This window comes from Thamnophis elegans, chromosome 7, assembly GCF_009769535.1.
Source record: "Thamnophis elegans isolate rThaEle1 chromosome 7, rThaEle1.pri, whole genome shotgun sequence".
NCBI lineage: Eukaryota > Metazoa > Chordata > Lepidosauria > Squamata > Colubridae > Thamnophis > Thamnophis elegans.
Genome location: NC_045547.1, coordinates 23,701,125 through 23,728,917, shown reverse-complemented (window position 1 = coordinate 23,728,917; position 27,793 = coordinate 23,701,125). Strand labels below are relative to the sequence as shown.

General features: G+C 38.0%; 1 protein-coding gene across 1 annotated transcript; it reads left to right on the top strand.

Annotated features, from left to right (window-relative positions):
• Positions 1 to 244: 244 nt before the first annotated feature.
• Positions 245 to 18,118, top strand: WASHC3 (WASH complex subunit 3). The gene is made up of 7 exons (XM_032221521.1): positions 245 to 928; positions 5,468 to 5,566; positions 6,870 to 6,935; positions 7,289 to 7,402; positions 8,589 to 8,696; positions 14,902 to 14,966; positions 16,163 to 18,118. Exons 1-7 carry the CDS (start codon positions 878 to 880, stop codon positions 16,245 to 16,247), a joined length of 588 nt encoding a protein of 195 aa, XP_032077412.1. The 5' UTR covers positions 245 to 877; the 3' UTR covers positions 16,248 to 18,118.
• The last annotated feature ends 9,675 nt before the right edge of the window (positions 18,119 to 27,793 follow it).

Sequence of the window (27,793 nt, the reverse complement as noted above, 5' to 3'; positions counted from 1 at the left end):
TGGTTCCTACCACCCACTAGTAAGGCGTTCCAGTTTTCATGGTGGGTAGTAGGGGTTTGCTGTAACTCTGCTTTATAAATTTTATAAAGTAAAGTTACTTCCCTACTTTATAAATCACCATACTGTGGAACCGGTGGGCGGTTAGAAAATTTTACTACTAACAGATACAAAAGTGGGTGATAGGTATAAAAAGGTTGGCTACTCCTAGAACAACTAGCACATATGTGTGAGGGGAACCTTTACCTTTATGGATGTTAATATACATATACTCAGATAAAAGTTTGGGCCTGTCACAATACATCCAGGTTGACTAGACTAGAACAACCTTCCGTGTTATCTGAGTCAGTCTTCCACCAAACACACCCAGACTCCACTTCTAATTGTAGACCATTTCAAATTATTTGTCCCATTCTCAGGATGGATTTATTGATTTAATTTATATGCTGCCAATCTGCCCAATAAGCCAATTCAGGGTGGCTTGCCCAAGATTCACTTTCGCTTTGCACCCTAATAAAGAATTGTATCGAAATTATATCGTCCTACCAAGTCGTAACCATTTTCATTTCACACTCAAGTTTCTTCCAGTCCGTCTGTCTTTACTGAGTGGGTTTGAGCGGAGAGCTCCTGTCAGCACCTTCATAATTAAAACTGCCATTCAAACCTCCTTTTGCAAAAGATGCTGCGAACATCGGGAAGTCTCGGCGTCTAAAGAACCTCAACCTTCAAGCATCCGAACTACAGTTCCCATGATGCCCTTCCTTCTGCTCTGAGGCCACGAAAGAGACGTCGGAAGAGCTTCCCGTGAGAAGAGGTCGCGAGGGATGATTAGGGAAGAGGTTTGCGGCCGTGGTCTCGACGCTGTGAGAGGTCGCCGGGGATGGACGAGGACGGGTTGCCTCTCGTAGGTTCGGGCATCGACCTGACCAAGGTATTGGCGGGCGGCCTGGTCTTGCGCATGCGTGGAGCGACTCCTGCCTGCCCCGAAAGGCCGCTTCTACGGCCGCCCCGTGTCCCAGCTGGCGTTCGGGTGGGGAAGAGGAGGAACCGGGCGAGAGCCCCTTCTGGGTGCCCGCTGCCTTCCCCATCCCTTTAAAAGCCCCCCCCCCCCGCTCCCTGCAGTAATATTTCACAGCAGGCCCACAAATGTGTGTGTACTGGGGGGGAGCCCACTTCTGACAGGGAAAGCAGAAGCAAAAAAGTTTTATGATGAAGCAAAATCTGTAACAGCCTCGAATGGGGGGCCTGAAGGCTGAAGAGACAACAGACGGAAAGAGTCGTGGTCGTTACTCTTCACAGCGTTTGAATATTAGTAGCTCGAGTTGGTAGTTATATAGGCTGTTGGTTTTGAGCTCCGAGCTTGGCTATTTATTTTATTTAGTTTGTCAAACATGTAAAAGATAACAGGTATAGGTGTAAACATAAACATGAGCACAAGAAATGGGTACAAATAAATGGGGACAGTAGGACAGGGACCGTAGGCATGCCCCTTACAGATCTCTTAGGAATAGGGTAAGGTCAACAGTAAAAAGCCTAAGGTTAAAATTATGGGGGTTTGGGGAAGAAACCACAGAGTCAGGTAGTGCATTCCAGGCATTGACCACTCTGTTGCTGAAGTCATATTTTCTGCAGTCGAGTTCAGAGCGGTTTATCTTGGTTTATTTGGTTGCAAATGTTTCCTCACCATTCCAGGAGACATTGTCAGTGCATTTTGCATTGTTTAGCTGTAATCATATATATATCCAGGAACAGGAGAGGAAACCTCCCTGAGTCATCTCTGAGTAGATATATACATGAAAACGCATTGATTTATTTGCTTATGGGTCTTCTAGGCTACTCCAGTAATTTTTTTGTTCTGTGCAGGTAGTCCTTGACTTACGACCACAATTGAGCCCAAAGTTTATGTTGCTAAGTGAGGCAGCTGTTAAACAAGTTTTGCTTCATTTTTTACGACTTACAATTGTTAAGGGAATCACTGCAGATCTCACAGTTAAGGTGACTCTGCGTACGTTACTTATAACTTTTTTAAAACAAATCATAAAATACCATAACATTTATAGGATGATATTATTACTGTGTTTATGCAGTTACATGAATCGAGCCATCCTACCAGGAGAGAGAATAACATTGCAATCTTCTTGCACCCATAGCTCCTGAAATGGGTTTCCATAGCATTCCTACATTCAAATAAAGTTTGAAATAGAAAGAAATTTCCACTGTACATGTTTACAGTAGCTCATGCCTTGGTCACCTCCCATTTGGATTACTGCAATGTATTCTAGATGGGACTGCCCTTGAAGACCACCTAGAAATTGCAGCTAGTCCAGAATGCAGCAGTGCAAAGTAACCTGGGGAGCGAGGGGAGGGGGGTTGGTTTACCTGTGTAAAACCACTGTTGCAGAATTTGTACTGGCTTCCAGTTTCTTTCCAAGTGCAATTTAAAGAGCTGGTCATCACTTTTAAAGTCCTATATGGCCAGGTTATTTGTATGAGCGCCTTTCCCTAAGGATATTCCCATCCTGCCAGATCAGATAGGTGTCAGGGTTCAAAGTAACATCTCCAATGAAATAAGACTCCGAGGCTGGAGTTTCCTCAAAGTTCCATTTGAGGAAATAGATGTCATATTGGCACATCTTCAGACCCAAATCTGAAAGTTTCCAGGTTTTCCCCACCCAAAAGAAAGTTCAAGTTCCTGCCCAACACCCACATATCTGTCACATGATCCAATCAGGCACCATCCAAAACTAGAGATGCCTCCCAGTCACCTCATCACAGCTGCAGGCCAAGGTCTCCTTGACTCTCTGAAATAAGAATGTTATTTTGACTGTATATCACCCATGCTCTTATGTAATCCTCCCTTCCCACAGTAGAAAAATGTGGCAGGCCTGAAGTCCCAATGTAAAAAAATGGCTTCCAGGTCTGACAATAGGATGGGCACAGTCCTAATCTCTTTCCTTAAACATTGCCTTCTTGTGGTATCTCAAAATGTACCTCTTCTATGGCAGCTTGTAACAAGCTTGTACTCAATCCAGATAAGACCGAGTGGCTGCTGTGCTTCCCTCCCACTAATTGGCCAAGTGTTCCATCTCTCAGGCTGGGGGGTCAAATAGTACGCCCCTCAGATAGGGTCCGCAACTTGGGAGTCCTCCTGGACTCACAGCTGACTCTTGAACACCATTTGTCAGCTGTGACCAGGGGGGCATTTGCCCAGGTTCGCCTGGTGCACCAGTTGCGTCCCTACCTGAACCGGGAGGCTCTCACAACAGTCACTCGTGCCCTTGTGACCTCTAGGCTGGAGTACTGCAACGTGCTCTACATGGGGCTGCCCTTGAAGAGTATTCGGTGACTTCAGCTTGTCCAGAATGCAGCCGCGCAAGCGATCGTGGGTGCGCCTCGATTCACCCACGTAACACCTATCCTCCGCGAGCTGCACTGGCTGCCTGTTGGTCTCCGGGTGCGCTTCAAGGTGCTGGTTGTCACCTACAAAGCCCTTCATGGTATTGGATCTGGGTACTTGAGAGACCGCCTACTGCCAATTACCTCCACTAGACCAATAAGATCCCATAGACTAGGCCTCCTCCGAATTCCATCAGCCGGCCAATGTCGACTGGCAACTACCCGGAGGAGGGCCTTCTCTGTGGCTGCTCCGACCCTTTGGAACGAACTCCCCGTGGAGATTCGTACCCTCACCACCCTCCAGGCCTTCCGCATAGCCCTTAAAACCTGGCTGTTCCGACAGGCCTGGGGCTAAAGACTTGCAGCCCCACCTCGAATGGTATGATTGTTGTGCTTTTTTAACTGTGTATAGTCTTTGTGTTTTGTAATTTGTCTGTCTTTCCCCTCCCTTGAATTGTGAGCCGCCCTGAGTCCCCTCAGGGAAAAGGGCGGCATACAAATAAAGTAAATGAATAAATGAAATGAATGAGCTCCTGCCATAGGGTACTCTCCCCCCCCCCCCCCAACATTCAGTTGCCCTCCACTCCATAAAGCTTTGAAGGCCTGGCTTTTTCTCCAAGCAGTGGGATGAGTTGTTTAGCTCATCCAAGAAGTTTGGCTTGACTCCATGTTTTTTCTGAGTTTATTTCATCTTTATAGTTTTAAGATGGCTATTATGATGTTGTAATTTTTAATTGGGAGCCTTGATTATAAGATGGATGGCTATATAGTTTTAAATAAATAAAATGTATAAGACAACTTCCCCAAATTGGTGCTTTTCAGATGTGCTGAATACTAATTCATATTGTCCAGCTATTCTGATCAAGCAAACAGCAGGGTAAGGAAGGTTAATATAATGGTTAAATTTAAAAGAGTTTGAAACTCTTTTAAGATGGTTTAAATTTAAATTAAACTAAACAAAGCCCACAAATTTTTCCCTGAATAGACAAATCTCAAAAACTTCCAAAAGTTTCATACTGAAGAGATCTTAGTATTTAATTCTATGGAAGAAAAAAAATTCAACATATATGGCAAGGGGGAAAAAATGTTGATAAGGCATTCAATTTGATTGATTAAGCATTGTGTAATAAATATCTATTGTCAGTATAGCTGACTGATCTTTAAAACTGAGTTAATAAATAAAAATAAATGAAATAAATGGTTTATCATTAAAATGGTTGTTGCCAATTTCTGTAGATAAGTATGAAATGGGAAATTTTGTGTTAATGTGTTTTTCTGCTGAAATATTAATCATTTCTCTTGCAAAGGATATATTAGTGATGCTAGATTAAGAGACAGTGGCTGCTATGGATTTTCAGTTTGACCATGAACAAATTCCTTACGTTGTTTCTCATTAATTACAAAAGCACCAATAAATGTAGGATACGATTTTTAGCCTAGTTCATTCTCTGACAGCAGTCTATAAAAACAGTGAAACTGTAATATACTTCCAAAATGTTTCCTGTGCCAATTTCAGGATCTGAGATTTACAACTCCTATTTATTCAATGTCACTAATAAATAGTTTGGCTTAAATTCAAAAGTTATTCACTTTTATGTTTTTAAACTCTTGACTGTCTTATCCTTTTGTTCTTCCATGTTTTAATGTACAGTTCTGATAAAAGAGAATATGTTTATTCAATTGACAAACTGCGAATTTGATAAAAGTTAAGTTATACTTTTATGCATCTTGGCACATTGCTTTCAAATAATAAATTATCATTCAAATATTTGGCCATTCTCAGAGTTTGAATGTAAATGTTTGATACTGTATTTGCTTCATATTAGAGAGATATTAAAAGAGCTAGTTTGGTGTAGTGTTTAAGGCATCAGGCTAGAAACTGGGAAATCATGAGTTCTAGTCTCACCTTAGCCACAAAAGCTGGGTGACTTTTAGCTAGTCACTACTCTCAGCCCTAGGAAGGAGGCATTGGCAAACCACTTAAGAAAAATCTTGCCAAGGAAATGGCAGTGACTTGGCCATTAGTTAATTGATTTCTCTTCTTGTATTTTTTTCTATGTTTTATGTAATGCAGGTTCCAGCTATCCAACAAAAGAGAACAGTGGCGTTTCTAAACCAATTTGTGGTTCACACAGTTCAGTTCCTGAATCGATTTTCAACTACTTGTGAAGAGGTAGTACATGCCATACTGTAACTTTCCAAAGCCAGCGTATACTACATTTCTTTATAATGCATGCTTGGTACAGAAATAATTTAAATTCTCATTCTCCACCATGAAAAGGTTAAAACAATGAAGAAGTATAATCTGCCAGTGGAAAACATGAAAATGTCTCTGTATTCAAAGTTGGCTTGTGAGGCTTTGGCATGCAATGCTTTGGGGAATATGTCTGGAAACTTGGTTTTCATCCTTTATTGCTTTAAACAAGAGGTAGTTATCAGTTTTCATCACCATGTCACCATATTAATCTTTCTGGAGAAGCAATATATTTTTATTTGTGGGTATGAAACATAAATTGAAAAGTCAGTGTATAAAGAGGGAGTTAGGTTTACAAGAGACTTTTTGTTACAATTTTGCCATTCTTTTAATGTGTTAGTATTACTTTGCCATATTCAGTGGGACCTTGAGGTTTTTGTGTCTCTGTAAACTCCAAATTGTCCAGGAATATTGTATTGCTTACCTGTACTTGTTATTAATTAAAAAGAATACTAAATCATCAATAGTATTTTAACTAGAAGCATACTGGGATTGTTTATTAAAACCTATTAGATAAATCAGTTGAATCTTGACTAATAGTTTAAAAGCATTTCCCAACTAGTCTCTGCCTAACAACAAGTTCTGGAACTCAGACAATTAACTACCTTTGGTAGCTACTTATGTTTTGGCACCAGACTGAAGAAAAAAAAGCAGTAGCTTTTAATGATAATGAATACTAAATTATTTCTTCAATAATATGCTTAATAAATTTATTAGATTAATTTGCTTGTTTATATTTATTTGAGTTCACGATCCCATCTCTTGCCTATATAGTGCATTTTAGTATTACCAGAAATTAAGGCTATTCTAAATGTCCAGGGATGCATAGATTAATAAGAACTCTCTGCAAGTATTGATTTCTTTGTTGCTGAGTTCATGTCTTTTAGTTAAAATTATTTGTTAGTAAAGCTTGATAAATAGGGATATAATCATATGTCATGTGCGCCATATTATTTGTTAATGGAATGAATATTAGCATAGTAGTATATTAAAACAGCTGATCATCATAGTGTAATCGGTTATTTCAAACCATCTATGTAATAGCACTTAGAAGATTATTGTCCAATATGTTTCGTATTAGTCTCCAAAAGACCGAAGCAATAAGTTTGCTTTTCAGGATTGGGGTGATGGGAAAGAGCTAAGTATTACTGGATGGAAAATGTGGAGGAGTTAAATGATACTAAGGAAATTGTTGAGTAATATTTCTCTTTCTTATTCCCAGAAATTGTCAGCACTTTCTCTCCGTATTCAGCAAATTGAAACTTTGCTCAATATTCTGGATGCAAAGGTTTGTTCCTAATATGCTTCTTTTTATGTGGTAGTTTAAACATTCTTAAATATATAATTTGTAGGATTCTGAGGGTAGATTTCATTTAGATCATGTTTGTCTACAAACAAAAATAAACATGTATATTTTTAGTATTAAGGAAAGTAAAAAAGAACAGAAAGGAAATAGATACATTCAGTAGTGCAAAGTGAAGGTAAAGATTTGGACATATGTAAAGTCTGACAATGCTAGCATCATTAACTATACATTCTGAAACTTTATAGAAGAGAATTGTTTATCAGATGTATTACAGATGGAATGTTTGTATGTTCAATATTAAAATATCATTTACTTGTGATGTGCCCCATCCTCAGTTATCTTCTGTGCCTGGCCTAGAAGATGAGATCTCAAACACCAGTGTTATGAATGGCTCTGCCTCACAAACATTGGTAGAGCCACAGACAACAAATATATCACCTAACGTGGAGGTAAGCTAGTCTTTCCAAAGCACAATATGACTGTATTCAAAGGTCAAGAAAATCAGAATTATTTGAAAATAACCAAATCGTTGGTGCAAGCTGTTTGTTTGCTCTCATTGATTCTGGCAACTAGCCAAATAATACAGAAATATTTATCCCTTGATTTGCTACTTGTGTTTCCCCAAAAATAAGACAGTCTTTTTTTTTTTTTTTGCTACCGAAAAAGGCATTAACTTATTTTTGGGGGGATGTCGTCTACTAACTCACCACACTTGCCCACGTCACCCCCGGCCTCCTTTTTGCTGTCAGAGGTTTTCAGGAACTTCATTTGCAGCCTGCAAGGCAAGCAAGGCTTTCCTGAAGGCCTTTGCAGCTGATAACAGAGTTCAGGATCGATCCAGAACTCTGTTATCAGCTCCAGAGGCCTTCAGGAAAACCTTGCCAGCTACAGAAGAAATGGGCCAGCAAGTCAAGTATTGGGGTGTGCGAGGCCTGGCTGTAAGTATCCGAAGGTAAATAGTAGGGCAGCTCCACCAGCCCCACATCCCCACCGTAGCTTAATTTTTACCCGTGCACCCTGGAGTGGATAGGGTCTTAATTAGAGCTTATTTTGGGGGTAGGGCTTATAGTGGGCACAAATGTAAAAATCAAGCTAGGATCTACTTTCAGGGTAGGTCGTATTTTCGGAAAACACAGTACCTTTTGTGTGAACTGGATATTTAGGCTTGCTTCTGTTTAGATTCAAAAGATTCATCTCATTGGACTCCAGTTTGACTTCTGGTGACTTAATAGACTCTTGCCTAATAAGTCCAATGAGGAAGTAGTTTGCCATTGCCTTCTTCTGGGATGCATCTTCAATTCCCCAGTGCCCCAACTGTCTTGGGGTGCACCAAGATCCCAAGTAGGTCCAACCCTGCATAGCTTTTTGCAGTCAATGAAGCTTGACTAAACGTTATTATCTTAAAAAGTAATTCTGCAGTATCTTGACAGAAATAGAATTCTTGATTCATAGGCATTGCTATTCAGGTTTGTCTAACTGCTGCCTTGGCAGGAGGAGCCAAGCAGGACCAATCAAACTCTGGGTATAAGTTGCTGGTAAAGCTATATATTTTTTAAAAAAACTTAATGTGATATCAAAATATGGTAAAGTCTGAGGACATGTGAAGACTGGTGTGCACTGTTTGTTGTATTCCAGACCAGTGTACCTGAGTTGGGGCAACAGAAAACAAATGGAACTGATGACAATGTCATCACTGTAGCAAAGGATCCACACTATGCCAGATACCTCAAAATGGTTCAAGTGGTAAGTCACATTTATTTTACCAGGCTTTATCATAAACATTTGGACTTCTATGCCCTGAAGCTTCCTTTAAAGTAAATTTTGTATTTTGAGGTTAATTGTGAATGTAGGTTGAATTTTATATGCTTTTAGCATAGAAATTAGTATAGAGATGGATTGAGACATAAATATTGAAACACAATTTTCCTCTATGTCTTACCCAATTGTCCGTCATTACTAAAAATACTGATTTTTCATTATGTGCAGTGTGTGTGTGTGTGTGTATGTGTGTATGTGTGTATGTGTGTATGTATGTATGTATGTATGTATGTATGTATGTATGTATGTATGTATTGTATGCACAATTATGAATTACTCTGTCCTGTTTAGGGGTAAAAAATCTCTCCAATGGTTTCTGTGATTGTTTTAATCCAACAGTGTTTATTTGTGATAGACAACTTAAAAACCAGTTTAGCTTTAATTTTCTTCCCATCGTTGCTGGCTATGGTTGTCCCAGAAAACCAGTTGCATTCCATTTATTCTATCACATAGAATTTGTTTTTGGCTCTATTACTTGCTCACAAAAGAGCTCCTGACAGAGTTCCTGTCAAGCTTTGACAGAGCCAACAGTTTTCTTTTTAATGTCTTCTGATGCTGAAACATGTGCAAAATATGAGCAAGAGTTCAACTTGAATACACTAAAGTTTAAAATGAAAATAATCCGTAAGCCTGGCAAAGTGAAACTAAATTGAACGAATAGGCACATTTTTTAAAAATTCTGTGTATGTAATATTGTATATAATAGATTTAATGCAAAGAGGTAAGGTAAGAAATTACATTGATAATTCCACTTCAACTGTTGTTATTCATTTGCCCTATTTAGCTTCTGACCCTAGTAGGATCTCATCATGGAGAAGGTTAGAAACTTGTGGTTTTGTCGCCATTCTCCCAAGTAGGATATGATAACAAAGCAATTTTGATGGCATTTGCTTTGCCACTCTTTACAGTTTTGCTGGAAGCACACAAATACCCATTTCAACCATAGTGCAGTCCTGAGGGGAAAATGACATTTGATTTAACAAGTTGTAGGCTTGTGAACTCACTGTGGATTCTGAAATATCTTTTGCTTTTGAAGCACTGCATAATTTTGAAATGCAATATAATGTTACAGCTCTTTCAATAGTGGTAAAAATCACAGGAAAATGTAAGCTTTTGTGATTCTCCTTTTCCTGGATATGGATTATGATATAAACGAGGCCAGAGTTGTTCACTGGAGCGTGAAGAAGAGGAAATGACCTTGAAGGAAATACTATAGACAAGAACTAACACATAAGCAAGGAGGACTGAAACATCCCTTAAGTCTGCTCGTTTGATGCTTTTAAATGCATCAGGTTGAGATGCCCATTTAAGGGGAGACACATTTGCACTCCGTGAGCAATTCTTGTTTCAGTGATTGGATGTTGAGTAGGAGAGAGGAATGGCCTGCTGTTTTTTGTACTCAGTCCTTATACAGGAATAGATGTTCAATATTGCTGATAGGGTTCTCTATCATTCAGCTAGGGTTTATGTTCTTAAATATCTATCCTCTAGGGCAGAACAAAAGTTTTAAGAATTTGCATACCTGGAATAGCAACAGTTTTTTTTAATGATTTATGCAAATCTGATGTATAGTGAAATGTCTGTGCCTGAGAAGTAGAATAAAAGATGCTGAATTCTTTTCTGTATGGTGGCCTATTTCAAAAATAACAAATAAATAAGGAAAGTGTACACCTATTGCTAAGAATTTAGCACATGTAATGCAGACTGAGGAGCATTGGTGTGACAAGTAGGACAAATTCTTCAAATCATTACTACTGCTTGAATATCTGTTCATTGGATATATGTTGAAAAGCTATATTTATGTGAAGGTGCATATTTTGACAATGTTTTGGAAGAAATGCTCTGGACTTCATACAATCCTAGAATTAATTTGCTAACGAAATACTAAATCTTTTTCAGGCTTCTAAATGAGTAGCTAGAAAAAAAATGCTACTACTTTTGTGACTTCAGTATGAAGCAGAGAGATACTGTCCTCATATACAATCCCAAATGCTCCTGAGTCCTTTTCAAAGCATGGAGAGCTCTAATAGTTTGACCATTAAGGAAATGAATATGTTCTAATCTGATAACCAAGGAATCAGTTTTACTACAGTTCCAGTAAAAAGTTTGAAGCAATGATGGTAATGGCAGATATCCATGTGGAGCTGTTATTAAGATGGGTGTGATAAGTTCAAATGTTTGGTGTAAACTTCAGAGTAAAAGCAGAAGAGCTCTCTGTAGCAGTAACCAAGCCAACACAGAGCCTTAGGAAAGACAACTTTCCTATTTTAAGTTGATACAAAATACAATTGTTCTCTATGTAAAGGTAGGTCTGGAAATAAATGACCTTTCACTTGGAATAGTGTCTCCATCTGTTTCATAAATCTTAAGCTAACTTTTAACTAAGCCCAAGGATATAATTTCTCTTATATTAGTTATGTGATACAATTCTCTTTTTAGTTAATTATCAATCATGTTACCATCATCTCTCTGTTAGATAAAGTTATCGGCAAGTATGGTAAATAATTTGTGGCATTTCATCTTACCCATTCCATCCTTCATATTATCCTTGACAGTTTCTGGGATTAAAACCTAGATGAGAAAATTTTGATTTTGTTTTAATTTTGAAGCCTTGCAATAGTTAAAAACTCTGAATTAGGAACAGAATATCATATTAGATTCAGTGTTTCTGAATCTTGGCAACTTTAAGATGCATGGATTTCAACTCTCAGATATCCCCAGACAGCATACATATCTTAAAATTGGTTGATCTCCTTGCTTTTTCATTCTCCATCCATGATCATTAGGCTGTGCAACCCAGTGTGATTTGATGCTTTATTTCTGCACTGCATTCACTGCTTTCATCAATCAATTCTAGGAAAATGAATTTTTGCAAACATTTGATCTCTTCATTGTCAATTATTTTGACATTTCCATTCCCTACAATGGTCATTTGTTTAGGAAGAAGTCAAATTTCTTGCTTTCTTCTTTAATCCTTTTGATCATATTCAGGGTTTCTTGGGTTTCTGGGAGGAGTTGTGTCATTAGCATATTGAAGATGGTTGATCCAATCTTTCTTTCAACTTTTTATTCTTCAAGTTCTAGCTCAAATGAGAAAGTCGAAGGAATGCAGCCTTGCCACCCTCCTTGCTATATCTTGAGCTAGTTGGGATCACCATATGGTGTTTGCACGATAGCTTCCTGATCTGCAGTACAGAAACTGCAGAAAAATGACCAGATGTGTCAAGACCCTCAACTTGTCCTGATCAAAACAATTCAAAGGCTTTCTTAATAGTCAATCAAGCAAATGATAGGTATTGTTTTGATATTCTTTAGACTTTTACATGATCCAGCATAGACTTACAACATGGGCATGAGTTCTACCCCTTCTGAAGGCAACCTGGCACCTGTTAATTCCCTTTCAATGGTTGGCACTGTTGAACTGTTGTATGATCTTAGAGCTCATGCTTTGTTGTGACATTGTTGTATGATCTTAGAGACAATCTTGCTAGCTTGTTAGGATGAAATATTGCAGTTGTGCAATATTTGGAGCAATCCTTGGAGTCACCCTTTTTTGGCAATGGAATGAACACTGATAGTTTCCAATTCTGTGGCCATGTGTTTGGTGATGAAAATATCTTGTATATATGCATAATTAAAGCATACTAAATTACTTGCTTTTATAAATGTCTTATTTAACTATTCCAAGAGATCCTTGTAAGGCTTCCCCTCCTGCTTCAAAAAGTTATGTTGACCTTATTAATAAACCATTTTTTCCATGGTCATTTCCACGATGGTATAATTTGACATATCTGTTTAACAACATATACTGGAGAATTCTGAAGTGACAAATTTCTTTAAAGTTATTTCCTTTTATAATTTTGTGGTGAATTTTCAGCTGTAATTTGTGATTCCCTTCCCCAGTAAAAATTGTATACTGTTTACAAATGGAAAATGTTTACATAATAATATTAAGTAACATTTTCCATTTGTAAGACATAAGAAAGAAGTTCTGAATAACAGAGCACTGCCACCACCACAATTTAGTCTTTGTATTTCAGGATACATTTTCCATATGGCAGATGGTGACTCCTAGTCATTAAAAAAATTGTGTGCTAACAGTAATGACAGCTCTGTAAATTCCCACTCTTAAACTGCTGAGTGTAATTGTTTTTATTGGAGATAGCTAGTTTTATATTAGGGTAAAGCGCTCCAACTACAGATATGCAAGGGAAAATATTAATCACCACATCAGCATGGTTATTGCCATGTTAATCTTGACCACTCGCTTGCTTTCCTCAATGACACCAGTACAGAGATACTTCTCTTAACAGTTAAGTTCTTTGTAAAATATTGTTCTTACCTTGGCCCAAAAGTCATTGGGTTCCATGCCAATACAACTACACTACATTGATTACTGTTAATTTAGAAACCAAGGTCTCTTGCATCCTTTTCGGACCTGCCATCAACCTTGGAAATAAGATTTTCTTTCTTTCTTTCTTTCTTTCTTTCTTTCTTTCTTTCTTTCTTTCTTTCTTTCTTTCTTTCTTCTTTTCATGTCAAAAGAATGTTCTATTGAACTTTGTCAGCAGAAACATGGGAATAGCTTCTCTTGGAACATCTCTAGCAAAGACCTTTGACTTCAGATTATTCCTAGGAGTCTGAAAGAATATGAAAGGAGAATGTTTAGTGATGAGTGATCCACAAATGTTGAGATAATTTTAATGGAAAAGCTGTTTTCCTTTCATATGAATAATTGGCTGAAGTATGCCATTGTGAACAGTCAGTATGAAAATCTGGATGTCATGCTGCTAAAATTCATATAGGCCTTTCTGAGTTGAGCACAGTTTTCTTAAAAAAACTGTAGAGGAAAACTAAATAAAAGTAGCTTTTCCACAAAAAATAAATGAGATAAAATATGCTGTAAGATTAGTGAAGGTAATTGCTGAGAATAGTTTAACACTAAGGACTATCACTGATACAAGTTATGTCTTTCTATTCAGCTGGTGGAGTTTACCTTTGCAACATGAAAGGATATAGTACTGATAATGTATAACCTTCATATAAATATAAACACAAGAATGGTCTAGAGTCTAGATCATCATCTAAATGTATGGTTTAATAAGAAACGAGGGTTTTTTTCTACCAACTGCAATTAGCCAACTGAATTGGAAAGGATAGTTCCACTATCTGTCTTCTAGTATAGGTATTTTAAGTAATTCTATTATGCTATTATTCTATTATGTCATCTCTGGCTGGAATCTTGCTAATGCTACCATTTTCTTACACAGTCAGGTTCCAGCATGGCTTCTATTGTACTGTTAGATCAATTGAAAAATAAGGTTCTGGGTTGTTGTTTTTTAATGATGCTTTTGAATCATGTTTTATGGTGGAATAAGCATTATTGTTCATTTGCAGTAAATAAATCTTAGATAAATAAAAATACTGCTTCATGATGCTTGGGAACACAAGTGGTCTTTCATATTCTGGTTTGCATTATGCAGCTAAAATGATGAATTAAATGATTATTTCATCTCATCTAACCTTTCAGACCTCTATTTAAAAGGTTGAAATGATGGTAGGATCTTGGGAAGAAATTGGTTTGAATTTTGGTCTATTACTTATTTGCAGTGTGGCAATTTCATACTTTCCTTGCTGCATTAGCTGTTTGGTTTCCCTTGGCTTCACTTATGTGATCATCTTGCCAAATTCCAGCTGCTTTTACAGTGATACTTAATTTTGGCCCACATCATGCAATAGATACAGGTAGCGCCTGGAAAGTAGTACTGAGCTTCTTGAAAGGTTTAATTGAGTGTATCCAATGTCTATCATACTGGGATATTTAAAAAAAATTAAGGCAAGTCTGTCTTTAGGGATCCTTTAAAAATTGTTTGGCATTGTATTCAAATGGAAAAGTATATCCCCACCCTTTTTTCTTTTTTTTTTGCATTACTGGCTTCCATCATAGCTGCCATCAAATTCTAGCAGCATAACTAGCAGGTTGGAGAAACTGCCTATAAATCAGTCAAAATAAAATTTGTCATTAGTAATTGTCTCCAGGGCCTCTTTCTTAATGTTTATATTGGTGCTTATGTTTGGGGTAGGGCTCCTATGTTCTGAGCTTCTCACAGTCTTTTTTTTTCCTCCATAGGGTGTTCCTGTTATGGCAATAAGAAACAAAATGATTTCTGAAGGATTAAACCCGGATCTTCTTGAGTAAGTAGCAATATCTATTTTGTTTAAACATTATTTACATGGAATCTAAATGGATCTGATATTTGAATGCATTTTCCCAATTCCCAAGATTTATCCTGAGATAATACAGTCCTCAGAAGAACAAAAGTTGTACAGCTGGCCCAACTGGTTGAGAAATATTCTTTTCAATTATGTGGAAATAGGCATAGTAGTTTGAATTTATGAAGTGTTCTTGGAATGCTCAGTGAGCCTGCCAACAGCTCTAGGAAATCTACCAGTGTTACCTCCTTATTGCAGAATTGTGAAGTCAACTGAAAGTTGACCTAAACTAAGCAAGATGTGAACTTGGAACCTTTCAATTTGCTTACTTAAGCCATTTCACAATATCAGTTATCTAGCCTTCCTGGATTTTACATCCAGAGAAAAAAACTTTAATATAATAGTTTCCTCCACTGTATCCCCATCTCTTTATGGTATACCTCTAGAGGCTTTTTTGCCTAGCAAGCATTTTATTGATTAATTTCATATAGTTGATGATTGTAGATAAGTGATGATCTGCTTCACACAATATGCTGGACCATAATGTTATTTGTTTGGCTTTAATTAGGCTTTAATTAAAATTTATTACTTACAGCAGCAGTCCCCAACTTTGTGGCTTGGCAGCCCAGCTGGGGGGAAGAGGGGAACTATGCCACACGAGTGGCCAGCTGGTGCGCATGTTTGTGCAAGTTGAGCTGTGCACAGGTTGAGCTGTGAGCATGCACACACATGCTCTAGCCAGCCACAGCCCGGTAGTGGGCCACTGCTCGGGTTGGAGACCCCTGAAGTACAGTATAATTACATTTATAATTACATTTATTATAATTACATTTATAGATTAGTTCAAGGGTCTCCAACCTTGGCAACTTTAAGCCTGGTGGACTTCAACTCCCAGAAGTCCACAGGGAGTTGAAGTCTGCCAGGTATAAAGTTACCAAGGTTCTGCCAGGTATAAAGTTACCAAGGTTGGAGACCCCTGGACTAGATCACCTATAAGGTGCCTTCCAACGCTGTCAATCTGTTAAGTATGACTTAACGCACTGTACGAGCCCAGCTGCTATCCAATTTCTCAGGTCCAGAAGTCATTTTTGCACCTATATGAAGATACTTTTTAAGGTTCTGAATGCCTGAAGACATAAAAGCTCACATTGTTGAGATATCTTGCCTTTGTGTTTCAGAACACCAGATGCTCCAGTGCCTGCATGGGGAGATGAGACAAATAAAGGAGAAAGTTCTGATAGTGAATCATCATTTAGCGACTAATGGTGTTGCCCTTGGTGGGGAAATGTTTAACTTTTCCTTAAAAGCACTGCCTAGTCTTTCTCTCTGTTAAATGCAGATGTATAAACTTGTAACTGAATTTCTTGAGCCATATGAGGTATTCTCTAAAAGCAGCAGCTTTGCACAATAATATATTCATTTTGTATAGAATTTAGACTAAAAACCAAGGTCGGTAAAACTGACACATTATGTAATTACATTACCTTATATAAGATATGGTGTCTTTGACTTGGGTAAATGTTGTCCTAAGAATATCCAGGGTGAAACTGAAGATGAGACTGGACTCACACACACCCTCTTTCCATCTAAATTATGCCACCCTGCATAATCTTCTAAATTACAAGGATTATTTTTATGTCTATTCCTGGTAACTGTTCAGAATTCAGTGAATGCTGATCCACGTCTCCATGTTGTAGGAGAATTCAAAGCACCGTATCTACCTTTGGAATAGGTGCACACATTTTGTTTGTTCCATGATTTAAGAATTAAAAATAAGAGTGGCAGGAAGAAGGACTGAGGATAAAAGGGAATGCTTTCTGCTTGAAATTAATGAACATCATTTTGTTTTGGCAAGTTACTAGATATTGTTATACTGCCTCTCTCTCTCTCTCTCTCTCTCTTTCTTTCTCTCTCTCTCTCTCTTTCTCCCTCCCCCTCTCTCTCTCGCGTGCTCTCTCTCTCTCTCTCGTGCGCGCTCTCTCTTTTCTTCTTACAGTGTCCAGTTACCATTATTGCAAATATAACTCTTGGATAGTAACAGATTGTATCACTGTTATCCTGCCTGGCAAAGCATGTGGTCTTTCCTTGTTATAAAATTTTCTTCTTGAAAATTACAGTGAATTCAGTATATAGAAGATGTAATATATATATAAATGAGTAAGTTCTGAACACTGTTAGAAAGACATGATTTCCTAACTTTGCACATGATAACAAAGTACTGATAAATTAAAGGGGTGTTATAACTAAACAACCCACAACATTACAGTGTTTCAAATGTCTGCCATTTACTCATCAATTTCCCCCCAAATCCATTAGTCGTCTTATAGAGAAACTTAGTAATGAATGATTAGAAAGAGAGCCTTCTATATTTTTTTAAAGAAAAAAATGCTAGACCCCTTCATGTATTAAACAATGCATATATTTTCAGAGTTTGGGCAATTTCATCAATAATATTAATTTCACTAAATAGATTTTAAGTATTCTGTAAGTGTGCATATATGAACCGCATTTTCACTAAGTGCTAATCCTGAATCTGATGGAATGCCTTAAAATATAACAAGCAACTATTTGACACCCCATCTCCATATTTATTGTGCTCTGCTTCTCCCAATAATAGAAAGTGTTTTCAGTACTGTTAATTATCTCCGAGCTGGAAGTCCTAATCGGTCATTAAAAATATACTCTGGCATTTGAAATGTATTTACAGTTCCTAATTTATTTGAGAGTCTGGTTGAAATCTATCCTTATTCCCTTCTGTGATCCAGAGAAACCAAGAACAAACTGGTATGCTGTAACGTGCATATGAACCAAAATCCAAAATAGTTTATGGTTTTTGCACTTATGTTTCTTTACTGGAACATTTAAAAACAATACATTACTATTGTTCCATTCCATCTGTCCTGACTGCTGTTAGTTGTGACTTTTCCACATAGAGGAAAATAAATGCCCTCAGACTGTCTTCCCACGTCACCCGCCTGAGTTTGTTTGAGGTCTCCTAACACATCCTAACACATCCTGTATATAGCAGAAGCCAAGATGGCCATTATGTAGCAATATCAAAGTTCAAAGGATCTCTGAAGTATGGTCTTCTTGGTTAGCAGAACTGTAGTTATGGCTTTGATCTGAAATCTCTTGCTAAATGAATTGGAACAAAGCATCCCAAACCATTTAGTGCAACCTGTTTCACAAAAGGTCAAGGCATCTTGTTTCAGGAAACAAATTTAGAAGTGTAGCATGTTTATATAAACTAATATTTTGATTTGCTGCCTAATGAAATGCACATTACATTGTACAGTAACTGGAACTTGATTTTGTATTATTTGAAAATACTGTATTTTTCAGAGTATAAGATGCACCTTTTTCCCTCAAAAAGGGGGCTGAAAATCTGGGTGCGTCTTATACACTGAATACAGCATTTTTTGCCTCCTGAAACCCCGCCCCCTTCACCAAAATGACCGTCCATAGCTTGTAGGAGGCTTTCAGAGACCTCCTGGGGGCTGGGGAGGGCAGAAATGAGCAAAAAAGGCCCATTTTTTCTCAATTTTGCCCCCCCCCAGCCCCCCAGGCGCACTCTATAAGCTTCCTAATTCCTTTTTTTAAAAAAAATCGGCCTCTTTTCACAAAAAACGGGCCATTTTTTTGCTCGTTTTTGCCCCCTCTCCCCCACAGGAACAGTCTACCAGCCTCCTAAGGGTTATTCATGCCCGTTTGGGGAGGGAGAAACCAGGCCCGTTTTTGCAAAAAACAGGCCATTTTTGGGAGATTTGCCGAGTGCAAAAAAAATTTTTTTTTTAATTTGCCTCTTCAAAACCTTGGTGCGTCTTATACTCCGGAAAATACAGTAAGCAAAAATTACATGTTGTACTTTAAAATGGTGGTTCTATTGCTACATGTAGAATTTCTTTGGAAATAAGCAAACAACTCTGGAAAAATCATAATTTAAATGCATACATTGCATTGATATAGATTGTATTGCAACAGGAAACAAATTGTTCTCTGATAGTTATCAAATTATTAAAATGTAACTTATGTGTAATTTAGTAATACATGTGCTTAATTAATACATTAAATCAGCAAAGCAATAATTATGTTTAAAAGATAAGTAATTATCTTATTTTAATTAAATAATATTTTAATACTAAAATTGTATTTACAATTAAATTTTATTTTTAAAAAACTTCAAGGCAAAAGCTTTTATTTGGCCTGAGTAATCAAACTAAAGTATTGAGTGAATAGCTACATTTGACTTAGATTAGTAAAAAAATTGAGTTGTAATTACTTTTCCATCCAGTTTCACAACTCTATGGATTCCAGAGTAAGAATCCCTGCTTTAGAGCTATGGACCCCCAACCAATCTACAAAGGTCAAGTTCAGTTAATCATTTTATTACTAGGTTATCCCATTTTGTAAGCACACACAATCCATTGAATTGTATACTAGCCAAACATTTTCATTTTAGCAGACCTGGTTCATCCTGTATATTACAACCTACAGCCCAAAAAACAAGTCTAGAGTACTGTATTTTTTGGACTATAAGATGCACTCCCCCCCCCCCCCCAAGAAAAAAGTGGGTGGAAATGTCTGTGCATTTTGTGGAGCTGGGGGAGGGGGTTGGTACAGCGCCAGTCAGCTGTTCTAGGCAGCAGAGATCGCTGCCATTGCCACCTACTGCCGCCACTACCTGTTCATGGCTATCGGCAGTGAATGGATCACAGTAGCAGCGAACAGGCCACAGCGCTTTTGAACGGGCCGTGAAGGCAGAGGCAGATTCTTTTTTCTTGTTTTCCTCCTCTAAAGCTAATGTGCGTCTTATAGACTAGAGTGTCTTATAGTCCAAAAATACGCTAATTTGTACATAAATCCAAGTTTAGAAAAAATCTCAGTTGGATATTGTAATGGTTTTCCTAACTGAAACTGGGAAAACTAATTATTATAAAGAGAAACGTTTTCCTGCTGAAAAATAGCATAAGAGTTCACTCTTACGCTATTTTTCAATAAGAGAACATTTCTCCTTAGGTAATTGTACCAGGTTACGCCAGGTATTTAAAAAATGTGCTGGTGAATAAGTAACATTTTGCCTGACAAAAGGGCTAGTTGAGAATTAAAGCCATGGATAAATCCATCAAAATAATCTGGAGAAAGCCTGGTGTTATATCTTGTTTGCCTTTGTACACAAAGCAGTGTTCACACAGCAATTTCATGCCAGCAGTGGAGAAAATAAACTCCAGGTATCCTGGATTTCACTATCCTATTAGCTTTAAACATGCCAATCTTTGATTTCTTTTATTAAGAAATGGAGCTAGAATGGCCAAATTATGTATTTATTTTATTTTATCCCACCTTTATTATTTTATAAGTACCATAACTCAAAGCAGTGAACATACATAATGGTCTTTCCTCCTCCTCTTTTTCCCCACAACAACCCTGTGCGATGGGTTGGGTAGAGAGAGAGACCGACTGGCTCAAGCTTTTCAGGAAAGCCCAAGACCGTTTTCATGCCTAAGGCAGGACTAGAACTCACGGTCACCTGGTTTCTAGGCTAGCACCTTAACTACTACACTACAGGTCTCAAACTCGCTGAGTCATATTGCCATTTTGCAACGTTTTTCTCATTCACAGAGCGGTAGGGGTGGGGGGACTTGCATGTGATGAATCCTGCCTGCGGGCTGCCAGTGTGACACCCCTGCACTACGCCAAGCCAAACAAATGTGCAGAAGATCATTTTTGTTTATTTTATTTATTATCCACCAAATAGCCAACGTTTTCTGGTTTTGCTTAAAAACACTCTACTACTATATAGGTCATTTGCATAATTATAACATAATTCATATAAAGATTGCCTGAGCAGGATGAAACATTTCCCCAAAATTCAACAACAAAGCATGAAGGACAATGTGAACAGAATTATCCACTTGTGAATTATCACATAATAAAGGGAGGAAATAGCCTTTCTGCCAACTATTTAAGTAGAAATAAAAGTCTGCATGCTACTGACCTCAAATATTTTCAGTGCATTAATTTACGTCATTATTTTTGGTACTTTATAACAATTACATTGCACTGTTCTTACCTAATGGATTGGAATGATTTAAAAAGCAAAAATATTACCAGATTAGTTACATCTTTCATTCAAGCTACAACAGGCCAAGATAAATTGAAAGTGGGTTTTCCCCCCTTCCATTTTTTTTCCTTTCAGCTAAATAAGTTCATTAGTTACAAATATATTGGGAAGTCATCAGATTGCTTCAACTGCTTAGCTCAGATTGGCACTGACTATTAGAATCTTTCATGGAACCTTTGAATTGTGCAATGAAAGATCAAATGGGATTTTTTTTTAAAAAAAAAAGTAGCATTACGAACTACAGAAAAAAGTTTTTCCCCATCTGTCGGAATGAGATTGGATGGATTTATATGAAGATTTAAAAATAAAAGATGTTAAGCATATTTTCCCCCAAATATCATTGATTACTTAGCCTAGACTAGAATACGTGTGCAACAATTGGCCCAATTTATAAAGAATATTTTATACTCTCATAAAATTTATGGGAACATTAACTGTTCATCTCCAGTCCAAACTGATAAATTTAGCACTCATAGAAAGCCAGGGATTCTTTGTCATTTTAACACATGGCATTTTCTAAGTAAAATTCAAAACATTTAAACGCTTAATATTAAAAATATTGTATGAGAGGATTTTTTTCTCAAGTTCAAATTTAAAAATATGAATGGTGAATGACATCCCTTTTTTGCAGTAATTGCTTTATATAATGTGATAAATATAGCAACAGTGCAACACTTTAACAGTTGAGAAATACTATGGATTTCTTTATCAATAAAATTTGGTTGCAACCAAAATAATAAATTTGATGTAGTAACCTCTAAGCAGAGCTATGGTTGAAAATTTCTCATTTAATTTTGTTGCCTGAAAAGTAAATCCAAGTGACTGGCCAACTAATCAATCCACATTGTACTTGAATAGAAATTTTTTTATTTATACATACGTATATGCATATATTATGAAAAGTGATTGACTTTGTAATAAATATCCATGGAAATTGGGCTACATTCTTTGTGCCACAATTGAGAAGGTTTTGATTGTCACTTATACAAACATAGTTTGTTCAGGAAGGGGCTGTCCTAACACATTGCTGTTTGGTTCATTGTTCCCCAGTTGAATTTTTGATAAGCACAACAACTGCACCTCAATAAATAGAAATGGCTTGGTCTGTTGTTTTTTTCATTTCTCAAAGGTATTAAGAAGTGCTAATATTTGTGGAAAATTTCATTAGACTTGCATTTGATTTGCTAAAAACCATGCTGAGGGATAAATGGAATTACGATTAGAGGGCCAAATTATATGAAATTTGGCACATATGTTCTTCTTGGCTTCTAGGTGCTGAGAAAGGATTTTTTGAAATGACCATAGATGATTAGTATTTCTTATATTATTATTATTAACATGCTCTGATGCTAAGAAGTTAAAGGGTCTACTCCTCCTCCCCACCTGAAAAGAATTCTGTTCCAACTGCCACTTGGGCATGGGCATGGCCAGCTACATCCGCATGGGTATGGGCATCCATCCGGCCTGCGGGCTTGGAGTTTAGACATTCAACTTCCCCTCTTCACCTGAAAAAACGCTCTGATACTAAGGGATTAGACTGAGGGAGAGAAGTGGATAAGATGGGAGAGACCTCTGTGGGGCAAGCCTGAGGGAGAGAAAGGGATAGGAGAGGATCAATGGGGCCAGCCTGAGGGAGAGAAGGGAAGAGGAGAGGCCGATCGTAACTACTCATTAATATTCAAGATGTAAGTGTCGGTTTAGCAGCTCGGATCACATAGTTTCATAGCGGAGCATGGATATCCAGCTAGTATTACATAAGAAAAACTTCAGCAAAACTTAGGAAAAATCTCTTCATGTTTATAATGTAAGAGGAATAGCTGTTTTCTACCATTTGATGGCTAGGAAGCTTGAGAAAGAAAAACCACATCTAGAAATCTAGTTTATGGAAGTTTATTTTAAAAGCAGATATGAGGAAGCAATGAACTTGCAAAGTACTGAACTACAACTGAGGAGTCCTTGGTGCTCCTAATTGCCCTATGATGAGGATTGTGGGGAGTCATTGCTTGGTGATACTTTGAAGGCCATAGAATCTCCATCCCAGATTAAGAGATTGGTTTCAGGATGATTTCATCATTTTAAAACAAGGATAAAAAGCAAGCTTGGATTATCTTAAAATTGCTGTATGCATGTATGATTTTTGTTCTGCCACAATCTCATAACTCTTATTTACAATATTACAAGGAAAACATAATTAAAACAGCAATCCCAAAGCTGGGTGTGCAAAATGTGTGTTTTTAGAAATAATGGTAATTTAAAGAAACGTATGTCTCGCCACAGATGGGAAATTAATCAGGGATAGGAGTGCCAGTTAAGTCTAGAGTGCTCACTTTTAATGGGTGTGATGTGTTGTTCTTTGATGTGGTGAAAAAGTGTCCCACTGAAAAAAATATGGCAAATTGAATCCTTACTGAGACCGTAAATTCAAACTTTGTTCCTGAAAAAGCCTGTCTCATATATGCCTTCTTATGCAATTCACTGGGTTTTATTATTTCCACAGCAGACTGAGTGGAGTTCACCCTGCGTGTCACTGGGTCAGCCTGGGGCTAAACTTAACCTTGCTGGAGTTAGTTGGCTGGGTCAATTAACTGCTTTTTCATATTCTCATACAACATTTTAACCCCATGATGATGAATCTATGGCATGTAGTGGCATGTTGAGCCCTCTGCAGGCATGCAAGCCGTTGCCCAGCTCAGCTCCACTGAGCATGCACGCGCACGTCCCACCAGCCAGCTGATTTTCAGGGCTCTTCCATGCATGTGGGAAACACGCATGCATGCATGGGGTGGCAGGGGTCGTGCGCGCATGGAAGGGAGGTGGGGGAGCTTGCGGTTGGGGGGGTCATGCGCGCATGCACAGAGGGCAGGATATATAACATTATGGGTGTGGCCAAGCACACGGCATGCAAGGAGAAAAAAGTTAGCCATCACTGCCCTAACCCAATATTGGCCCAATTAAGCCTGCTGTTGCCAATATTATTGGCTTCTCAATAACTGAAAATCTTGCCACTCTCTAAGGACTGAAGCAGCTGGGGCTTAGGAGTTTGTAAAAAATATGTGTTGGTGGAAGCTACACTGTATATATTAAGCCATGGTTAAGATAGAGATGCCCAAACAAAAGCACAAGGGCTAATATAGTACTCAGATCAATTTCAAAACCAAACTGCAGGAGAAAGATTCAGCTACTATAGATAAATGTTCCTTTCTGCCATCAGGTGTTATCTATAGTGCCTTCCTGAACAAATTACACTGAGGAATATGGCCATCAACCAGTGGTGGGTTTCAAAAATTTTTAGAACCTCTTCTGTAGGTGTGGCCTGCTTTGTGGGAGTAGCTTGCCGGCCATGTGACCAGGTAGGCGTGGTCAACTTCAACTCCCAGAATTCCTCCTCCAGTCATGTTGGCTCAGGAACTCTGGCATTGAAGCACGCAAGACCCTTGCACCCCTAACCCTTTAGGGGAAAAAACCCAGGGGTGTTCAAACTTGACAGCTTTAAGACTTGTGAACTTCAACTCCCAGAATTCCTCCTCTCACTCTTCATCTTGATGATGTGCGGATGGGCGGGGGGGAGGGAGCTGGAACTGGTTCTAAACGGCACTGTAGATTTGTGGAACCTCTTCTATAGAAGAGGTTAGAACTGGCAGGAACCCACTCCTGACATCAACATAATAAAGTTAATCACTTTTGGGTTTTATAAAAACTTTTTTTATAGAGCAAAATCTGAGCAGCTAAGTCTCAAGCTTTGAAAGAAGCTCATTTAGCGTAATTAGCCTAAGCCCTTTATTCAAAAAGCTACATACATAATAAAGGTCAGTAAAGAAAGTTCACCTACCAATTTAGTATGATTGGATAAGAGCTCTTTTTTTTTTCTTTTTCATATGTATTAGCATGTCATATCCTTTGGGTTTTCAGACAATATTGCTCAGAAGAAAATCATTGAAATAGGAAGAGTTGCCGAAGCAATTGACCGTCTTTTCAATCTTCTCACCACTGCCAACCATTGATTTAAGGAATGTTGGAAATAAATTTTCCAATGAAGTAATAGAAATTATTTGAGGACTCTGAACCAAAGTTAGAACAATCTCAGGAAAAGGCTGGAATGTATTACTGTTTGCTCCAGCTTATGAAGTAATAGCAGCAATAACAGCAGTCAACAACAATTAAAAGTTTGATGCAATGGCAGGAACGCTAATTCCTATTTTAATGTTTTTAGCTTTTGATTGAGTTTTAATTTTTGAACTGTCTAAACATAACACTCTGAGATTTTCACTTCACAATTTGCCGTCCCATGACCTTATGTAATATCCTACATTTAAGAAGCCTACTTAATGGAAGACATCCTGAAGTTTTTGCCAATTCCCAACTACATTAAGTGCTCATAGGGGATTTAAGATATTTAACTGTGGATAAAAGCAATCCACTTTTTAAGATGCAGAAATATTCTGATAGAATTTGACTTTAAAGACCGGGTTATATAGTATTATCAAGTAGTGGTAGAAGACATTCTAAATCATGGGTGACAAATTCGATTGTGTCATGCGACATATCGCGATGTTTCTCGCCTTTGTGGTCATGGCCTGCGCATGACACATCCAGCCTGCGGGCCACCAGTTTGACAGGCCTGTTCTAAATTACCAAGATTCATTTTCTTGTTCCCTTCTCATTGCAATACTTAGTTGTTACATCTAAGAGGATTTCTCATGTACGTCTGATGCCCAAAAATGTTTATCAAATGGGGTGGGCTTGGATTGCAAAATATCTTGCACGTTTAAAAGAGAAGTACCTGAGGACTGCATTTAATTGTTCAGATATTTTAGAGCTGCCTTAGTTAGTGCAAAGATGCTGTAGTGGACAGGGACATATGTGGGTTAATTCAGGAAACTGTGTTTCCCCCCCCCCCCCGCTGGATTTGAGGGAGATGATTTTAAACTTTGATAAACCAGGTGATGGCTTTCACTACAGTTTAAGGATGCTTTTATTTATATGTCAGGAAACTATACTGTAGGTTTTCAACAAATATAGGAACTTGGAGGAGGTTGAGGAGGCACCAGAAAAAAAGTCTGAGGACCATGCATGGCCTTGGAGACCCAAACCTTGTGAGAAGGCAGATGACTATGTAACTAAGATTCTTTGCTGCTGCTGCTGCTGCTGCTAAAAAAGCCATCACAGTTCTAGGCTGCATAAACAGAGGGATAAAATCAAGATCAAGTCAAGTGTTCATACCACTTTATAATGCCTTGGTAAGGCCACACTTGGAATACTGCATCCAGTTTTGGTCCCCATGATGTACAAAAGATGTTGAGACTCTAGAAAGAGTGCAGACAAAGAAGATTAGGGGACAGGAGGCTAAAACATACAAAGAAAAGTTGTTGGAACTGTGTATGTCTAGTCTGATTAAAAGGACTAGGGGTGACATGATAGCAGTGTTCCAATATCTCAGGAGCTGCCACAAAGAAGAGGAAGTGAAACTATTCTCCAAAGCACCAGAGGGTAAGACAAGAAGCAATGGGTGGAAGCTAATCAAGGAGAGAAGTAACTTGAACTAAGGAGAAATTTCCTGACAGTCAGAACAATTAATCAGTGGAACAACTTTCCTCCAGAAGTTGTAAATGCTCCAACACTGGAAGCTTTTAAGAAGAGATTAAATAACCATTTGTTGTGGTGTAGGGTATTCTGCCTAAGCAGGGTGTTGGACTAGAAGACCTCCAAGGTGCCTTCCAACTCTGTTATTTTATTCTATTCTATTCTAAAGGGTATCTTGATTTCTTAAAAAAAAAACATCTGCATGACATGAAATCTTTCAAGCAATCCAAGATTAAAAAGACCACGAAATGAAGCTGTACAAATGTTGGCCACCAAGCAAATTTGGCTTTGTAACAAGGTGGTCCTAATGTGCAATATGTGTTTGCTTTGCTAGGAGAACCTCTGTGAACCAAATATTATGTAACACAGAATGACGACAGTACAAAGGAAAAAGAGGCGATTTGCCAACACGGTGCCCCAGTAGCAAAGGATGGAAATATTAAAGAAAAACTTGCAGATCCTCAAGAGAATTAACCCTCCCTTGTTGAGGAAAGGCCTTGGTTTTGGGTTGTTATCTGCTCTGCTCTCTCATCTGCCTTCTTTAAAATAATGCTATTTCAAGAACTGTATTTGTGCAATTAAAAAAAAAACAATCTCAGATTAACTTCAGAAACACACTTGAAATCTTATCTCTCTTTGGATCAGTGGAGTCATTCTGAAGCCTTGTGTTTAAATACTTTAGGCCTTAAAAGTTTCTTCTGTGCCTTCAGGGTAGAGGAGTGGGTGGGGAGAGCAATAATAACCCATCTTCCAGAACAGAAAAAGCCCACATGAGACCACTCCAAAATGATTACAGATTGCCCTTTTACTATTTTCTTTTTCAGGATTTCAGAAACATAAGAAAATAACCAGTTTTCCATCAGGGCCAAGTTGAAAGTTTTTAATGTGTTTGCTTCGCAGCTGGATGGGTGGGGGGGGGGGGTATTACTTTGGCCCTCTCTGATTAGGCTTCTGATCAAAGCAACAGACGTTCAGATGAAAAATCCATGTGAGAATTTCAGGGGCCAGGTGGTGAGTGCGCTTGACTACATTCATGAAAGCTTGTGGTTTTGGATCAGAAGGCCTAAGTAAACATCACATGTAAATGCTCCAGTAGTCCCACTCCTCC